The following is a 16,791-nucleotide window of genomic DNA, read 5'->3' as shown; positions in this document are numbered from 1 at the left end:
GCACCACGCTGCCGCAGCGTGCGCTCTGGCAGGGGCCGAGCCCGAGGGCCATGCTGTGCCTTGTGCAGCTTGAACGTTCCTTTTACCAAACCACCTGGGGCCACCTGCCGGGGGACCAGCTACCCGAGAAAGTGACTGACCCTCAGGGCCTGAGAGAGCTCCTTTCACGCTGCCCAGCTCCAGCCCAAGACACAGGTCGGGGAATGAGAGACTTTCACTGCAGCTGCTCCCAGTGATCCCACCTGAGTGCCCGCACCCGCTTGCTCTGCTCGACCCTGACCGTGCCCCAGAATTGCTGTTACCTGGGCTCGGGCTCTGCTGGAGGCAGATAAAACACTTGGCAAATCCAGTTTGCTCTTGCAAACAGGTGATTTGAATTTCAAAATAAAACACACGCGCAGAGTTCATCACACAGTCACTAGATAGGCGGGGCATGAACTGCCCAGAAAGCTCTGCCCGATGTGTGTGACAGTAGTGTCTAGACAAGGTCCAGTCACAAGCAGGGCCCATTGTGCTGGGCGTTGGACTGCACGCGGGAGGATAGTGAGAAACAGTCCAGGCCCTAAAGCGTTTGCATGTAACCAGACAGTGTCCCTGAGAAGGATTTTACAGAAACTGGGGCACAGAGACAAAGCAGTGTGCCCAAGGACATCCGGGCAGGGAGCCCTCCATGGAGCTCTGACCTCCTGAGACCCAGCTCATGCCGTGATCCCAACATCCTTCATAAACAGAAGGAATACATGGTGACCGCCAGGAGCGGTAGTCACTGCTTTACTTCATTGCACTAACGAATATTTGCAGATAAAATACTCTCCGTCTCCAGGTTATGCTTGTCGGGTCAGTGCCCAGTGGGAACCAAGAGCATGTATCTTACAGCCGTACTGGGGCCCTACACAGGCCCTTCGTAGCCCTCCCCACCGTCCCAGGGGATCCAGTCCTGGCCCATTTCACACACACTGACTCTTGGTGCCTGACTGCTGGGTCTGCAGTCTAACTCGGCACTGGGTCATTTTGTGAGGCCCCCTAGCCGTAGGGCATTCCCCACCAGCAGTGTGCAGCCTTGTTAGGCCTTTGCTGCTGTTTTAGCTAACCAGTGTACCTCTGCTCAGCAGCCAGACCGCGCTGGCTGGGATCTCTGCACACAAGCAGGCGACTGGGAGGTGGGATTGCAGTAGGGCATCCACAGACTTGGCTGGCTGCTTGCAGCGTCCTTGGGAGCTGAGCGTGGTGCGGTGTGTGCTCTCCTCCTAGGGGGAGCCGGTGAAAGTGCAGCAAGCGGAGGAAGGGAAATCTCTAAAGCGCAGCGCAGGGCTGGTTGTGTGTTTTCATTGATCTGGTTCCACTTTGGAGAAATCGCCCCAGTGTGAGGGCCCCGGACACAACAGGTCTCAGAACAGGTGCTGCTGATGGGACAGCAACAGTTGACGTTCGTTCGAGCGTGTGACTGCTGGGACCCTCCCAAGGATGTTTTCCAGCAGCGAGGGGGTGGCTGTCCTGGGCCTCGGTCCTGCAAACAAGATGCTATTTTTGGCCTCCTGTAACCATGCAGGATGTCCCAGCCCCCACACCGTTCTCTGGTTTCCATAGCTCAGTTATTTACCAGAGCATGCCCCAGGGGTGTTGGAGCCTAGAGGGGAAATCAGGCATCCTTTTGTTCCAGGCCCACCACGTACCCCACTGAGTGTCCCCCGGCTGGTGCCCTGCAGCTTGTTCTCCCTTTCCAACCTATCCATCATCTAGGGTCAAAGAAAGGACCAAGTTCAGCAGAGTTCCATGAGGCCCGCACAAATCACGGGGGCCCGTGCATGTAAATGGCTTACACCCCTGTGCTCATTTACACAGATGGATATTCTGAAGTCCATTGCAACGGTACCCACTCCCCGCAGGGCAGAGTTTGCCGCTGCAGGCGTTGGGGGGGTGTGGGGAGCAGAAAGTTCAGAGGGCAGAGGCCTGCTTTGTATTACCCCTTCCTATTGGTTGGTTTTCCTACCGTGCTGCAGTCACCAGCTCGCCCGCAATGCTGGAGCAGTGCCGACTGCACTAACCCGGCCACTTTGGCCCCTGTGGATTCATTTTCTGACCAACTTTGACCACGTTTAATGGAAGGGACTGGTTGTCGCCGCTGCATCTGGCCCAGAGGCTACCCTGGCAGCAGCCCCCCCACTTAAGCCAACCTGGGTTTGGCCCAGGGTTGTATTCTAAGCATGTGTGATCCGCAGGTGGTTTCTGACAGTGACTAAAACATTTCTCTTCTCCCGCAGCAAACAGCGGCATAACAAACTGTGGCGGTCACACTCGGACAGCGACCTCTCGGAGCACCACCAGCCGATCTGCAAGTCCGGGATGGAGCTGAACAAAAAGGAGATCACCACTTCTGCAGAGCAGCTCTCTGAGCCCACGGCAAATGACAACCACCAGCCTGCATCTCCTGTCTTCTCCGTGGGGCCACTCGTGGACCGTCTGCTCCAGCAGGACACGGACACGATCGAGGAGCTTTGTGCCAAAGAGAGGAGGATCCATTTGGAGTTCACAGCCAGAGGCTTCTGCGCTGAACAAATAGAGGACGAATTGAACCTGAATAACCTCAACGGGTGTCCGGCAGGGTGCTGCTTGGATGAGTCGGAATTTCCCTTGGATAATTGCCATTCTTCTGAGGCCTTGATGCAACTTGCAGAGCCTTTGGAGATGGCTACAGCATTCCCTGATCTGACCGTGGATGATCTAGAGACAGATGCCCTTAAAACTGACCTGAACGTGCATTTGGTACCCATGGAGGAATTCACGGCTTGTTTAAAAGACCTTCCTGGGTCGCCTGATCAGAATTCTCCAAGCCCACAGCTCAGTTCCCAGCCTGAAACCACAGACAGGATTGATTTCCTCAGTGCCCTAGAGAAGTTTGAGGAGCTGTCCCAAGAGAGCCGGTCTCATACCTGTTCCCACTCGAGGATGGACGAGCAGGGAGGCGGGAGGAACGGGGTCTCCAAGATGTCTGTGCCGGAGGCGCTGCCAGCAGAGACTGCTGTAGATACCCAGAGGCATAGCTCTGCAGGCAACTCCCCTGCAGCACCGGAAGAGTCTTCCACAGATGAGGAACAACCAGAGGTAACCACGGCTTGCTGCTTTCCTATGGACTGCTGTTTGAACGTTCCTGATGGCTGTATGGTTCTCTTGCTGTATGGTTAATGCAGTGGAAAGACGGGCAACATTCTGGCCTTCCAGTTAATGTGTCAATTGCATTGATAAACTCTCCGATGTAAAGCTTTGCATAAGGAGACCAGCAAGCTGGTGGTAGTACAACTACTGTGAGCTTCTCAACTCCGAGCACGTGCCCCTAGCCTGGGAATCGCATCTTGGGCAGTTCTTTGTCCTCATCATAAACACCACCAAACTGCCTGACCCGATCGGCAACGTTCTCGGGTGGGAAGCTCCAGGCTTGGGGTAGCAGGTCGGGATGGTGGGACGATGGTAGAGCTGTGGGAGTGATGGTTGGGCTAGCAAAGCAGGGAGGGGCTTCAGCCCTAGGTCAGCATTGAAGAGCCTGGGCAGAACTACAGGCTGCGAATCCAGAACTTGGAACAGAACTGAAGAGGGGCTGCGGGTCAGGGCTGAGTTGCCCCAGCAGAGGTGTGTGAAGGGGTCTCCAGACTCGGAGTAGCTGGGGGGGCGGGAGAGCAGCAGGGCAGGACTGAAAGGCATTGGCAGAGCTGTGTGTGCGGAGCCCAGCGCTGGAATACAAGTGAGGGGAGCTGCAGGTCAGGATTGGGTGACTAGTGCTATCGGTGGTTCGTTTTCATGAGTAAATGAACCCCCTCCCCAAAAAAATGAATGTAATGTCTGCACGATAGTGCATCTGTTCAGGGGGCCAAGACACAGGTGGGCTCACAGACACTGCAGTTAGGTGCCCTCTGATTGGCAGTTATCTAGAGTCTTTGTGCCATGCAGAATTAAAAGGGAAGCTAGAGCCCTTTAGACCTAATCATCTTGTGTCTTCATGGGCTGTGGCTGATCAGCAGTGGCGTTCTGGCCGCTTCTTCCAGAGTATGCTCGCTCTCGTCAGTTGTTAGTTTTATTCGATTTTCTATCTTCCAATGAGGATTTTTTAAATGTAGTAAGTGCTGCAGACAGTTCTCCACTCATGTCTCGGACTGCAGCTCGCTGGCCGAAGGGTAGCCCGTGTCCTTAGCAAGCTCAGGGGGGTTATGTCCAAGAGAACACTTTTTATATGTAAATTGTTGAGATCTTGAATGGGATCTAGACTCTCTAACCGAAGCAGCTGAAGGGCTGGCTATTATGGCTGCTGATTTTCTGTGCTCACCTTTCACTTAAAGAGTTGCTACTAATGGCCGTTGAATTTGTCCCTTGTGAGATATCAGAGTGTGATAAACATGACGCTCGGTGGTGCACCCCAGGAGACATGTGGCTGGCGTAGTTTAACTCCCAACATTCTGAATTCCTGCTCCCTTTCTCTGCTGGGCTAAGTGAAAGCAGGTCCTGGAAATCAGCCCTAGTTCTCTCTCCAGTCAGACCCCGCTGGCAGTTCTAACTGTGATCTAGGTTAGTCCGAGACCTGCTTTTTCCTGGGAAATGGTTTTACTTAAATAGTTTTCTCTTCTGGTTAGTACAGCACTGGTTGCCTCCTTTCCATATTGGTCTGAGCCTCTTTGGTTCTGCCTCCTATTTCAGTCCGGTACCCGCAAGGCACAATTGACAGCGTACTGGTAGCTCTGTCTCTGCTCTAGCATCCCGAGCTACTCTCCAATGGAAATTGTGGAACATTTAGACTCCAACAAGGGCCTTTAGCATACGTATCCTGGCGGCTGGATTTGAAGCAATCCATCGTCATCTTCATTCCTGTTCTGTACAGGGTGAGAACTCTCACTCTTATCCTTATTTTCTTTTTAAATGACCTGAGTTTTGCCTTCAAACGCGTGTTAAGTAATAAGCACATGGAAGTTGGGTGCCTAAATCTCCTGGCATTTCAGCTAGTTTGGCATCTAAATGCCTTAGGCTAGTGGCAAATCCTGGCTGGAAAGTTTTATTGAGACCTGAGCGCCTCTGGAACAGCTCCAGTTGTGAGCGCTCCAGTCGTGAGCACCCCAATCGTTTCTGCTTGGAGTGAGATCTTGGTGCCCACTACTCTGCATTAGCACCGGGGGCTTTTTCTTTTTCTTGTATGTGTGTTCACTGCAGTTCAGGCTGTTTGACTGCAGGTGTGTTGTTGGCAAGGCTGCCTGCATTTTGTAATAAGTCTCTCTGTGTTTCCAGGACATCTCCGAACTGACCATCATGGGCCCTCTCACAAGATCCCACTCGGAAAATGCAATCTCTGTGAAAGAAATCATAACTGAAATTGAATCCATCAACCAGAGCGTAGGACCGTGCCAGCAGAAGATGGAGGGCTCAGCCAACCATGCCCAAGCACCAAAGAGGAATACAGCCCATGAGTTGCCTGTAGAGGTGGTCTGGGCATCTGAAAATAACCCTGGCAAGGCTGAACAGAGCAAAGGAGCTTGCATGGCACAGCAGGAAACAGCAAAAGACCTTCCAAAACCAGACCAGGAAGATGCTCCAACCTTCCAGCCACCTACCTGTGTGTCGGATGTGGAAGAAAGCGATCCCGCAGAAGACCAGCAGGAGCCTCGAGTGCAGGGTCTGAACCCTGGGTCGAAGTGGTGTCCGGGGTCTGTTAAACGTGCCACCTTGGAATTCGAGGAGCGCTTGAGACAGGAGCAAGAGCACCAGCACGTTCCCCCCACGTGCTTGCTACCTACTCGCAAGAATTCCAAGAATGATTCTGCAGCTGCTGAGCTTGCACCAAAGGGAAAAACCGAGGAACTGTCCTGGGAGCTGGATCCTGCCCGTAGAGAGAACGAGAGTGACAAGAGCCCAGCAGCCGAGGGTGCACTGCCTCATGGCCCTGAACCGCCGGCTGACACGCACCTGTCGCCACCACTCACTCCTCGCCCTGTGCAGCCTGCTCAGGAGTCTCTGCTGGCAGAGCCTGGTGCCAAGCAGGATGTGCGCAGGACAGTGGTGTCATTGGATGGCTCTGGGGAGCCAGCCCTTCCTGGTCACCTCCCCAGGAGACTAGAAATTATCGAGTACTCCCACGTGGGCACGCCACCTGATCTCCATGAGCGTGACAGCAGCTGTGAGCAGGGCGTGCTGGAGAACGCAGCGGTGTTACTTCCAGTAGATGAAAACCTGAACCCTTCGGTGTGCACTGAAATGGCACCTATACATCCAGATTCTCTGCCTTTGCTTAACCCTTCAGTACTAGAGCACAAGGAGCTCGGGCGGGCCACCTTCACCTTGGGCAGTCCAGAGGAAGAGTACGGAGCAGCACTGATTAACCTGGATACCTCTTTGTTCGTTGGCCAGGTGACACACTCGCCTTTAGCAGGCCTCGATTACCTTTCTCACCAACGCGTAGTTCATCTGGAGGGCGTTATGGAGCACAGCACGAGCACGGACGATGAGCCAGCGGCACCGAGCAGCCTCTCAAGGAACGGGCACGTCCTGTGCGGGGCGAGTGATGGTGCCTTCATGGAGCTGAGCAACGAGGACTTAGATTTCCTCAGTAACCACACTGACGCCATGGGCATCTCTTTCCCCCCCTGCGGCCTCCCCCACAGCTCCAGCAGCCCCAGCATCAAAGACATGAGTGAGACTCCCGGCTCAGTGAAGCAGCGTGCGAAGGAACTTGAGGCCCAGGTACGGCAAGCGGGGCTTACCACGCCGTCCCAGATGAAACGCTCGGCATCTTTAGCCAAGCTGGGCTGCCTGGAACTCTCTCAAGATGACTTATCCGAAAGGGAGTCAGCCTCTTCCCATGCCGGCCTGACCCGGTCTGACTTGCTGCCCGCCTCCCCCAGGACTGGCCAAGGCAAGCGTGGGGCATTGCCAGAGCATGGCTTGGAAGGCCTACCTGAAAAGCCTTGTGCCTCCTCTCCCCGTATTCGCCAGGATCCAAAGCCCACCGAGCATTTTGTAGAGCAGCTTAAAACAACTGAGCGCATTGCCCAGAGCCAGCCAGTGGAGAGGCCGCCAGTGCAGTATGCCAAAGAGTTCGGCTCAGCTCCGCAGAGTTTGTGTCCCAGCACAGATCCTAGATTGACTAGCTCTGAAGAGGGTCTTTCGCTGCTACAGACGAAGGTACTAGACTCTTGGCTCCCGGCTCAAAGACTGGCTGTAGCACCTAGACATCAACACGGTAGAACTCACCCTCTGAGGAGACTAAAAAAGGCGAACGACAAAAAGCGGACAAGCAATTCGTTCTATAATACCATGTGATCCTAAGCCCTCAGCTGGGACTTCTTTTTAAACAAAACCTCTGATGTTCATACAAGGGGCAGGTGTAATATGTAAGGAACATGCACTTTATTCGTTAATTTTATATATTTTGTCATTTTACTGTTCCTGGCGCATGTAGATTTGGGTTGTATTTTTGTGTGGGACGCTGACTGCAAGACCATTTGTTATTTTTTTTAATTATTTTTAACTCAAATAACCTCAAATATTCTTTGTTTTCAAAGAACACCTTTCGTAAGTGACAATTGCTGTTGGCAGTTGGCTCATCTCTCTGTGGTGAAATCTTGAGGGTTAGATTAGATTGGAACCAAGACACAAATAACTTGAACGAACACACACACACACACACACAAATTGGTGCTAGCTGTGGCAGCTGGTGTAAATATGAAGGTTGTGCCAAGATCTGTTTGTGGCTTTTTTTGATCCACTTCAAGCTAACTAGAACTCCCCAACAGTGACAAATTGCTTCTGAACCTGCCTCAGCACAAACCCGTCTGGTTGGCTTGTGCCTGTAGCCCAAAGGCAGCTGATGGCTGGGCTGCACTTTTCAGTCTCTCGCTGTGGCTCCAACTTTGGAACACAAACTTGCCCAAAATTGCATGGTTTGTTTCCAGGGAGTGGCTCCAATGTGATTAAAAACAAACAAACAAAAAACCCAAAATGTACAAGGTGTCTTGATCGTGACCAGTGTGGTTAGAGACTTCAAACAGCAATCCCTCCCAGAGCCAGCCTCTTCTTTGCTCTGACCCTGGGGCCGCCAAATTCATTTGAATTTCATAATCTAAAAGAACCCGTTTTAACAGCAGCAATGTGGGGGAGCGGGGGAACTGACGTGTGTTCTTTTAAAACAAACAATTCTGTAGGGTTTTAACCCTTTCATTACTTGAATACTGCTGTGGGCCTTCTGCATTAATGGCCATATCATCTGTTCACCATTCTCTCCCCCACCCAGGGCTGTTCTTTTCCTAGTGCTCCCTGAGGTATTCTCCCCACACTCACGTACACACTCAGCTGGCTCTCAAACGGGAAGGCTGATTTAATTGTTACATGAAGTTTCCCCTCTTTCTGCTCTCACCTTAACACTTAACCTGGAGCAATGATTTGTCTGAAAGTTCCCTTTTTCCCCCTAAATTGTGTACATACAGTATTTATCTAGATAACTTTTGTTATTTCTTACATTGTTTTCTTGAAAGGACATTCTGTAAACTGGAAAACAAAACCACCGGAATCCATCTGAGTGGTGTTCATTGGCCTCTGCACAAATGCTTGAGTGGGTTTCCCTTTGTAAGCGGTCTTCCCTCTCAGCAAGTGAGAGCCCGTTGCCCGCTTCTGCCAAATGATGTGTCCGTCTTGCAAGAGCCCCTGTTGCAGGAGAACATTACCTACCCTCTTCCACTGCAGAATGGCAGGATTGTATTTCAGAGCCAATTCTGAGGTTCAGCCGGTTTTGCTAGAGTGTGAGCACAGGGCAGGGCTGAGCTGACCCTTGGCGGCTGGTTTCCAGTGGGGCATAGCAGCGCATTTCACAAATGTTCCCTCTAGCAAATTACAACTAGTTCGCTCTTTGTAGAAGAGCGACAGGACTGACTCGCCGTCCTGCAGTCCTGGCGGTGCCTCCAGGGGGCTGTTGGTGGGGTATGGCATTCTGTTAACCTCGCTGGCTACGCATCCTGCCAGAACCGAAGTAACTAGCAAAACCACTGGGTGTTCTTAGCAGCCGCTCGTCGCAGGGGGGGCTGAGCCCTGCCCAGGCACCGTTATGGGATCAAAGGTGCTGTGTGCACACTAGTTTTGAGGGTGATGTGAAATGTGCAGTGACCATGACTCATGGAGAGCTGCAGCCGCCGAGAGCAGAGCTCAATTGGGTCCTGCCAGGACTCGCGCCTGGCAGCAGGGCCAGTCCTGCAGCACCAGGGTCTGCGCAGAGTTCTTCGCGTAGCAGCAGCGATTGTCCTGTTGAAGTAGGTGGCCAAGAGGAGCCCAGAACTTCCAAGGGGCTGTGGCTGAAACGCCGGCCCATGCAGGCCATGTGCCGTGGAGCACTGGGAAGGGTCTGTGGCTGCTCTGTGAGGACGACCGTGGGAAATGCCCTGTTTGCACTCTACACAGCCCAGGGCCGGATGGCAAACGTACAGAGCTGCATTTGCCAGCCCAAGCACACAGCCTGCCAACAAACCAGCAGTTGGCTTGCAGGAAGCGTCCCCGCGGGAGGAGGGAATGGGGCATTTGAAGAGAATCTTGCCGCAGGGCTCGGCTTCTTCACAGAGCTGGCACCTGCCCCTTCCCCGTGGTCTGTTGGGGTGCTGGGCACCCATGGCTCAAGCGCGGGCCCGGCTATTCTGGCTGGGCCACGTGAAGCCAACAGCCTGTTCACAGCACCGGGATGCTAGGCCAGAATCCACCCACCCATCACTCTAGCCCAGCGCAGCCTGACTGAGTAGTGGCTTCTCCGCCCACTGGTGGCCTCTGGCTGGAGGATGGGAGCTGGGAGCCTGTCTTGGTTACAGCTTGGCCTGGCCAAGATACCCCAGGTGATCTGTCTGGGAACTAACAAAGGTCGGGGCAGAGCAGGTGCCTTCCTGGCTGAGGGGACGCAGCATTTCCAGTCCCCCATCGCTGAGCAGCGTAACTGATGAGCGGGGTTGTGATCAAAATGTTTAATAAACAATGATGGGCATTTTTCTACAAAGCAGCCGTTCCGCTGATCTCTTGCAAAGCTCTTGGAGGATAAGTTGTTTACAGTGTGCCCCTGATTTCTGGACAATATCTCAGCCATTCCGTCTCAGCCAGGCGAGCCTTGCATGGAGGGTGCCCTGGTGTTCAGTCCTCCTGGATCGTGTGTGAAAAGTGAACGGGTCTATTGCACTCATTGATGCATAGCTTTCTTTGAGCCACTCAAGAAAACGTGTAAAAAAAAAAAAAATCCCCTTCTGCTCAGTCGTGTTGGCATATTCCAGGCATTCATCCGAGTGCTGAGGTTGGCCCTGGTTCTGGTTCTCAGCAGGGTGGGATTTAGCTCTATGTTCCTGGGACACCTCAGGCTTCCTTCCAGACTACAGCCGAGATCAGGATGTGGGTTTTAAGCTGGTACACGCTTGTCTAGAGCCTGAGCCCCGCCCGTCAGGCTGTGCCAGGGAATCTGACCCCCCCCACCCCCCATGCACGTGCCCAGGGGGCAGGAACAACGCCTCAGCGTACAGTTTCAGGTTCCTTACATTGCGCAGCCTCTCTGGGAGGGGGGCGTGTGACGCTACCCCTTATAGTGAGTGACATGCTCCCAAGATGTGGGGTGACCTAGCTCAAAAGAATGCCACGTCCCTTTCCTGAAGGAGAACCTGCAGGAGCCTGGCTGGTGCAGGAGACAGGAAGGGTGCCGGGGCTTTACCTCTCTTGCAGCTGGGAGGCTGGTGCTGAGGTGGAGGCTAGAGCAGCCAAGTTTGCCTTCGGATGGCAGCGAGGGGCTCAGCCCATGCACAGCCAGATCCTTGGTTGGCACTGATGCAGGTGCCGGTGCCTTTTGGTTGTTTTTTTTCCTACAAATGTGACTTACGTGCATGGGTTTGTAGGAACCATTCTTGCTCCAGAATTCACAGCCAGGCTGACTCCCCTGCAGGGGCCCCAGGAAGGTGCTCGGAGACAGCTGGAAACAGAGTTCTGGACTTTGGGGTGTGGGGGACAGCGCTTCGTCTTGTACCCTCCCCTGATCTTCCACCGCCACTGGGATGTTCCCCTGGTCCCAGACTTGTACCCACGTGCTTGGCTGTTTGGAAATGTGAACTCTTGCACGGACGTGCAGATTCAATGTTCTTGTTACTGAATAAATTTTTATTTTCAGGATGAAGCATGTGTGGGTGCCTCAGTTTCCGGGGGTGGGGGCTGGTACCATGGGGATTCATGGGACTTAAACATGAGCCATCTTGCTCACAGGGTGGGCAGGGGTGGTGAGCATGAGCAGGGTGCTGTTAGCCAGGCACTGGCAGGCTGGCCTCTGTTACGTGACGGCCCATGTTAATCTCACCTCCCAGCTAACACAGGCTGTGGAATTTCATCCGGTTTCTCCTGTGTTGAGCTCATGTGACCTGCACTGGCTAAAGCAGATCTCTCAGGAGAGGGCATCCTGTCTTGATGTGGAGACAGCAAGAGACGGGGGCTCCGCCACTTCCCTTGGCAGCTTGCTCCATGGGTTCCTTGCCCTCTGCTGTGGGGAAGTGCAAAAGATCACGTGGCCCCATGAGAGCATGGTCGAGCTGGGGGTGGGGGTCTGTAGCACCTTGACCGGCTGTGACTGGCAGGAGTCCTGGGAGCAGGGGCAGGCCAGTGTGAAGTGCTTTTGAAACATGCCCTTACCCCCATCTCCCCTCACCACCACCTGGGAAATCCTTGGGTGTAACCCGTGCACCAAGGAGGAGAATCCTGGCCCTCTGCCGTCAGTCCTGACTGCCCTTACCTAGGCCTAGGGGGGAGGTGCCCTAGAGAAGTCAGCACAGGAACTGTTCCAGCCAAACTCCTGTCCCTCACTGCATTGCTTTGCAGCTGACACCCCTAGCAGGGCTCAGAGCTAAGCAGGGGTAGGCCTGGTCCCTGCTGGGATGGGAGGCGCCCAAGAAGCAGTTGGCGGGGATGGTGATTTCAGTCCGTGGCACGCTCCTCTCAATCCAACACCGAACTAACATCCCCCAAGCTGCGCTGGAGAGCTTGTCACGGAAAGGGCCAGGATGCCCTGGCTATCACGACATGCACATTTCTCCTGCAGCCGGGTGAGTTCCTTTCCTTCCCGGGGAGCTCTGGGCAGCGCTGCTAGCCTGGCAGCCAGCTGCACATCAGGGAGGGGTGAGATCTGCACAGGGCTGAGCTGCGTGCTTGGGGACCTGGCAAAGGAAATGCACAAGGCAGCTATCTTGCATGCTTTGGGTTTAATTAAGAAAGGATCACTGCCTCCTCCCGCCCTGATTTCCTGATCCATCCTGCAGGGATGAGGCGTCGATCCAGCCGCGTTAGGATTCCCTTGTTAGCTGGGGTACGGCTGGCACTCGGAGCCGCCCACGGAGGGGTCTGGCTTCTGCAGCTTGTCCAAAGGCAGCGACTGGGCTAGTGGATCAAAGGGGAAGAGGAGGGAACTGAAGGGAACAGTGGTTAAACCAAACTATTAAACGCAAAGGCTTAAGAAGCACTGAGGTGTTGCAGGGCCCGTGTTAGGGGCCTGGTGGGGTCTGGACTTGCATACCAAGGAGAAGGACTGGGATTCTAGCTGTAAGAGCAAAATGCATCCCCAGCAAATCACACGTGGGCGACCTTCCCCTTCTTCCTCCTTTCCTTTGTCGCTGGGCACTGGCCTCTGTCCTCATGTTTGTCCTCCAGGTGCCCTACAGGCTGATTGCACTATGATGGCCCTGTTGGGCTGAGGACACATACCAGCCTCCCACACAAAACATCCCAGAAAAGGAGTTGGTGGGGATTCGCTTAACCCAAAGCGCCTGGCCTGGCCGCCTCAAAGCCTGTGCCCCCCCTCCCCCCCAAAGCGTGTCCGGGGTGCTGCCCCGGCTCTATTCCCTGCTGTATGTGGCCTAGAACACCGCCGTGGACCAGCCTCCCCTGGGGCTGTGCGAGGATGGTGGGCTCGATACCAGCTGGCCTAGGCCAGAGGACGCTGCTGGGAAAGAACTGCTCCTGTGTAGAGCAAGAGCTGTGCAAGGGCAGGAAGCAGCTTCTCCTCCCACCCCCGAGCATTGGGTGTCAGCCTGTTTCTGGTTTTGGACAAGTCCCTCCGGCAGGGCAGGGGGCAAAGGCAGGTCCCTGTTACCCACCCCAAGGAGCCTCCGCCACACAGCGCTAATGCAGCCTGTGCTGCCATGGAAACAAAGGAAACGCCAGGAAAGCCGGCCTGCTTGGGCCGGGAGCTCTCCAGCCGGGATGGCGCAGGCTGCAGGCAGAGAGACCAAGGGTGAGCGGGTTGGGGAGGGAGATCAGTCAGAATTCCTGCCTTACTCTTGGGGCAAGGCTCATGCAATGCCCCAGGCCCGTACCTCTGGCCTGGGCTCTGCCACCCCGGGAAGGCTGGGGCACTGTGGCAAGCAGCATTGCTGCAAGAGGGGTGAGCTGCCAGCTTAGAGGGATGGTGCATTGGTACCTCCTTAACCCCCAGGTACTGCTGCTGTTTGGGCCCTTGCTGTCAGCTTTACCCTGGGCAGCTGGGAGGATTCCACTGCCTTGTGTTTGGCACCTGTGTCCCCCGCAGCCAGGTGGCTGCAGAGCAAGGATCTCCCTCCCTCCCCTCCCCCCCCCCAACAGCCCATTCCCATCTGGCCCAGGGCAGCAGCCCTAAGGTGCCTGATGGCTCGTTGGTGCCCTCTGTGAAATCTCTTGGCGTAGGTCTGCCCAGGAGGCGTGGAACGGCTCCTGCCCAAGTGGCTGTTCCTCGGTCCTTCTCTCCCGTCCCCTCCCTGCCCTAGGCTGCTGGGTAACTCTCTGGCAGGCTGCTCCCAGGTCACTGCCTTTGGCACCAGGCAGGCACAGTGGGCCAAGCAGCTGTGCAGTCGCCCAGGCCTTGGATGGGCTCTGCCTGTGGGGGGAGATGGGGGCACCCCAGCCCCATGGAGAAAACCTTCCAATGTTAGCAAGGAAAAACTCAGGACGGTGGCGGGGCCAATAATATAAAGTAACGTCCACCAGAACAAATCCCCTACACTAGAAAGCAGCATCCAATCCTCACCCCGGGCCCCAAACTAAATCACCAGCATGGCAAAAAGGTTTCCAACAAGCCCCCAACACCCCAATGGGCATCAGCCCCTCCTCTCACTGGCTGCCCTCCAGCATCAGCCTTCACCCTCCCCTTGGCCGCTGCCGTGCTTCCTTCCAATGGGTCCACAGGTGAGGGCCGGGTCCTCAGCTGCAGGGCCAGACCCCTTCCCCAGCCACCCAAACTGCTGGCCCCTGGCCAGCCTGCCACTCTGAGCCTCTCACAGCCAGGCTCCCTGCCCATAACCCTGCATGGTCCAGCTTCCCCAGCAAATCCCTTTACCCAGCATAGTCTCTTCTGCCTGCTGCCCCCTTGTGGCAGGTCCTGAGCCCCTGCCCTAGGGCCAGCTCCCCTCTCACTGGCTCACCCGGTGCTAATGCCAGGGCCAGAGTTGCTGCAGCGGCTGGCAAACAGGTGGCGCAGAGGAGAGCAGTGGGATGGAAGGGGGTGGCTGGGCTGAGCTGGCTCCAAACTCACTCCCTTGTGCCCGTGGCAGAGGGGCTGTGGTCAGGGCTTTCCCATGGCCCTGTCCTCTCACCTGCTCCCTGAATGCCAGGCTGGCATAAGGGGAACGTTCCTACCTCCCCCATGCTGTGCTGACCCTGGGACATGAGGCCTGGCCCTCCTGCAGCCCTGGCGGCTGTGCGGCCTGCCTGGGCCAGCAAGAGCCAGAGGAGGCTGAAGCCCACGCACTGGGCGCCACCAGGCTTTTCTCAGAGCACAGGTGTCCGCACGGACAATCTGGGAGCCAGGTGGGAGACAGGAGAAGGGCGGTTCCTGTGCAGCCAGGGCCCTCATGTCCCTGCTGGCCTGGGGGGCACCTCTGCAGTAGCCACCTGCTGCAGGGTCGGCAGAGAGAGCAAAGGGCAGGCCCGGGCCCTGCCTCCATGCCATAGTCCCCTTGCCCCCTACTGAGCAGAGGGCCAGGGTCTCTGCCCTTATCCCTCGGGGGCTGGCGCAGCTCCTGAGGTGACCCTGCCCTCCGTCAGCAGTGCCGGCCCGGGCCAGGTGCTGGGAGTGGGAGAGTTAGGGGCATGCCCGTCCTGTCTCGCTCCCACTCACCCAGTCCCCAAAGGTCTGGGTCTGTGCAGCTCGGCCAATGCTCATGCAGCTGTGTTCGGTGCCCTTGTAGGGCCCTTGCCACTCTCGGAGCCAGGGCATCACTTCCCTCGTTGGCTGGCCTGAGCCCCACAATCCCCTTAATCCCCCAGGGCGGCTGCCGGGCTGAGGGTTTGCTGGCGTGCCGGGAACGCTGCTGCCTGCGGCTTTGCTCCTGGCCTGCAGCCAAGCAGACAGCGCCCCAGTAGCATCGGGCTCTCCCAGAATGCCTTGCGCTGGTGCCATTTGGCGCCAGGACCCTGGCCAAGGGCTCTGGCTGTGCTGTGCCCAGCAGGGGACCTGGGCCTGTTCCTTCCCCCTGGCCCCTCTGACCTGGAGTAGTGCTTCCTGGCGGGTTTTGAGCCCTGGCTTATCCCCCACCAGTGCCCAGCCCCGTGCAGGGCAGCACTGCCAGAGGGGGGCCTTGGGAGCAGGACACCTGGGTTCTCTCCTGGCTCTGCTCTGAGCCTCCATTTGCTCCCCACACCTTGGCCTTGTCTGTCAGGGCCTGAGAGTCGCCAGCCTCGGGGGCTCTAGGAGCTGCCCTGATGGGGTGTCACAGGCCGTGCTTGGGCTGTGGGCTGGCTGGGAGGGTTTGCACTTTCTCCAGTGCCTCGTGGGGGGCTTGGCTGCTGGGGTGGGACCCATGGGTGAGTTGGCCCATCACAGGTGTTGACAGCCAGCCAGTGCTGGGCTGTGTCCTCCACCCCTCCCTGTGAGGAGCTGCTGCAACCAGCAACCGTCCTTCTTTGTAGCTGCTGCGGTGACCCCAACGCTGCTCGGGGAAGGGGTGTGTGGCTGCTCCCCATATCCCCGCCCTCTGCTCCCACAGCAATCCCCTCTTCCCTCCACTGGGGCTTGGGACGCATCCCTGCAGGGTCAAGATCCTGCTTGGCTGGTGGTGCAGGCCCCCCATGCTGCCCCTTCCCCTCTGGGTGCTCAGCTTGCTGGAGCCAGCAGGGGATGCAACTCGGGACATGTGCCCGCACGAGTGGCATCCCTGGTGGTTGGAGCAGAGATGGGGAGGTGGGGCTCTGGGGCTCTATTCCTGCCAGCCCCTGGCTCCCCCGTGACCCTGTCACACTCCCCTGCTCCCTGTGCCTCCATTTCCCTTGGCGTGATGGAGGGGGGAGGGGAAAGTCGTTACGGTCTGGTGTGTTGGCCCCTTGTGGCTGTCTGCTCTGGGGCCGAGCCGAGAGCTTGCTGCCACCTGCCTGCCCATCCAGCCTCCCGCCCCATGAGCTCCAGCTGTCAGTGGGGGTCCCGCCAGTCAACACCAGGGCTGTAGCCCACAAGCCACAGCCCATCTGCTGGCTCTTATAACGATTTCACTGCCCCCCCCATGGCTGGGCCCCACTCAGACAAGTGGGGGTGGGGGGGACCAGCAATTTGCTCTTAGGTTTGTCCAGTGGATTGTTTGGGTGACACCCAAACCCTCTGAGCCGACCCAGCCAGGCAGGGGCCTTCCGGTTCCAAAGGACCACCCCCTTCCGTCCTCCTGAGCCCCCCCCGACAGGAGTGTGTCCCCCTACACCCCATAGCTGCTGGGCACTGCCCGCCAGAAGGGGGGCGTCCCACTGTGTCTCTGCCTAGGGCTGCAGGGAGGGATCACTGGGGGTCAACCCTTTCCCTGGGGCTTGGGGAGA

General features: G+C 56.4%; 1 protein-coding gene across 4 annotated transcripts in view; it reads left to right on the top strand.

The window, feature by feature from the left end:
* The window catches only part of SSH2 (slingshot protein phosphatase 2), a 137,367-nt gene extending 126,215 nt beyond the window's left edge, over positions 1-11,152 (top strand). For all 4 annotated transcript variants that reach the window (XM_048823685.2, XM_048823684.2, XM_048823683.2 and 1 more), the window contains 2 exons: positions 2,262-3,102; positions 5,266-11,152. In XM_048823685.2, coding sequence (XP_048679642.2) covers positions 2,262-3,102; positions 5,266-7,293 — 2,869 coding nt within the window. In that variant the 3' untranslated portion in view covers positions 7,294-11,152. The remainder of the gene's footprint in view (positions 1-2,261; positions 3,103-5,265) is intronic.
* The last annotated feature ends 5,639 nt before the right edge of the window (positions 11,153-16,791 follow it).

This window comes from Caretta caretta, chromosome 17 (assembly GCF_965140235.1).
Source record: "Caretta caretta isolate rCarCar2 chromosome 17, rCarCar1.hap1, whole genome shotgun sequence".
NCBI classification, from domain to species: domain Eukaryota; kingdom Metazoa; phylum Chordata; order Testudines; family Cheloniidae; genus Caretta; species Caretta caretta.
Note: the sequence above shows the minus strand (reverse complement) of the source record. Positions and strands in the feature narration are given on the sequence as shown.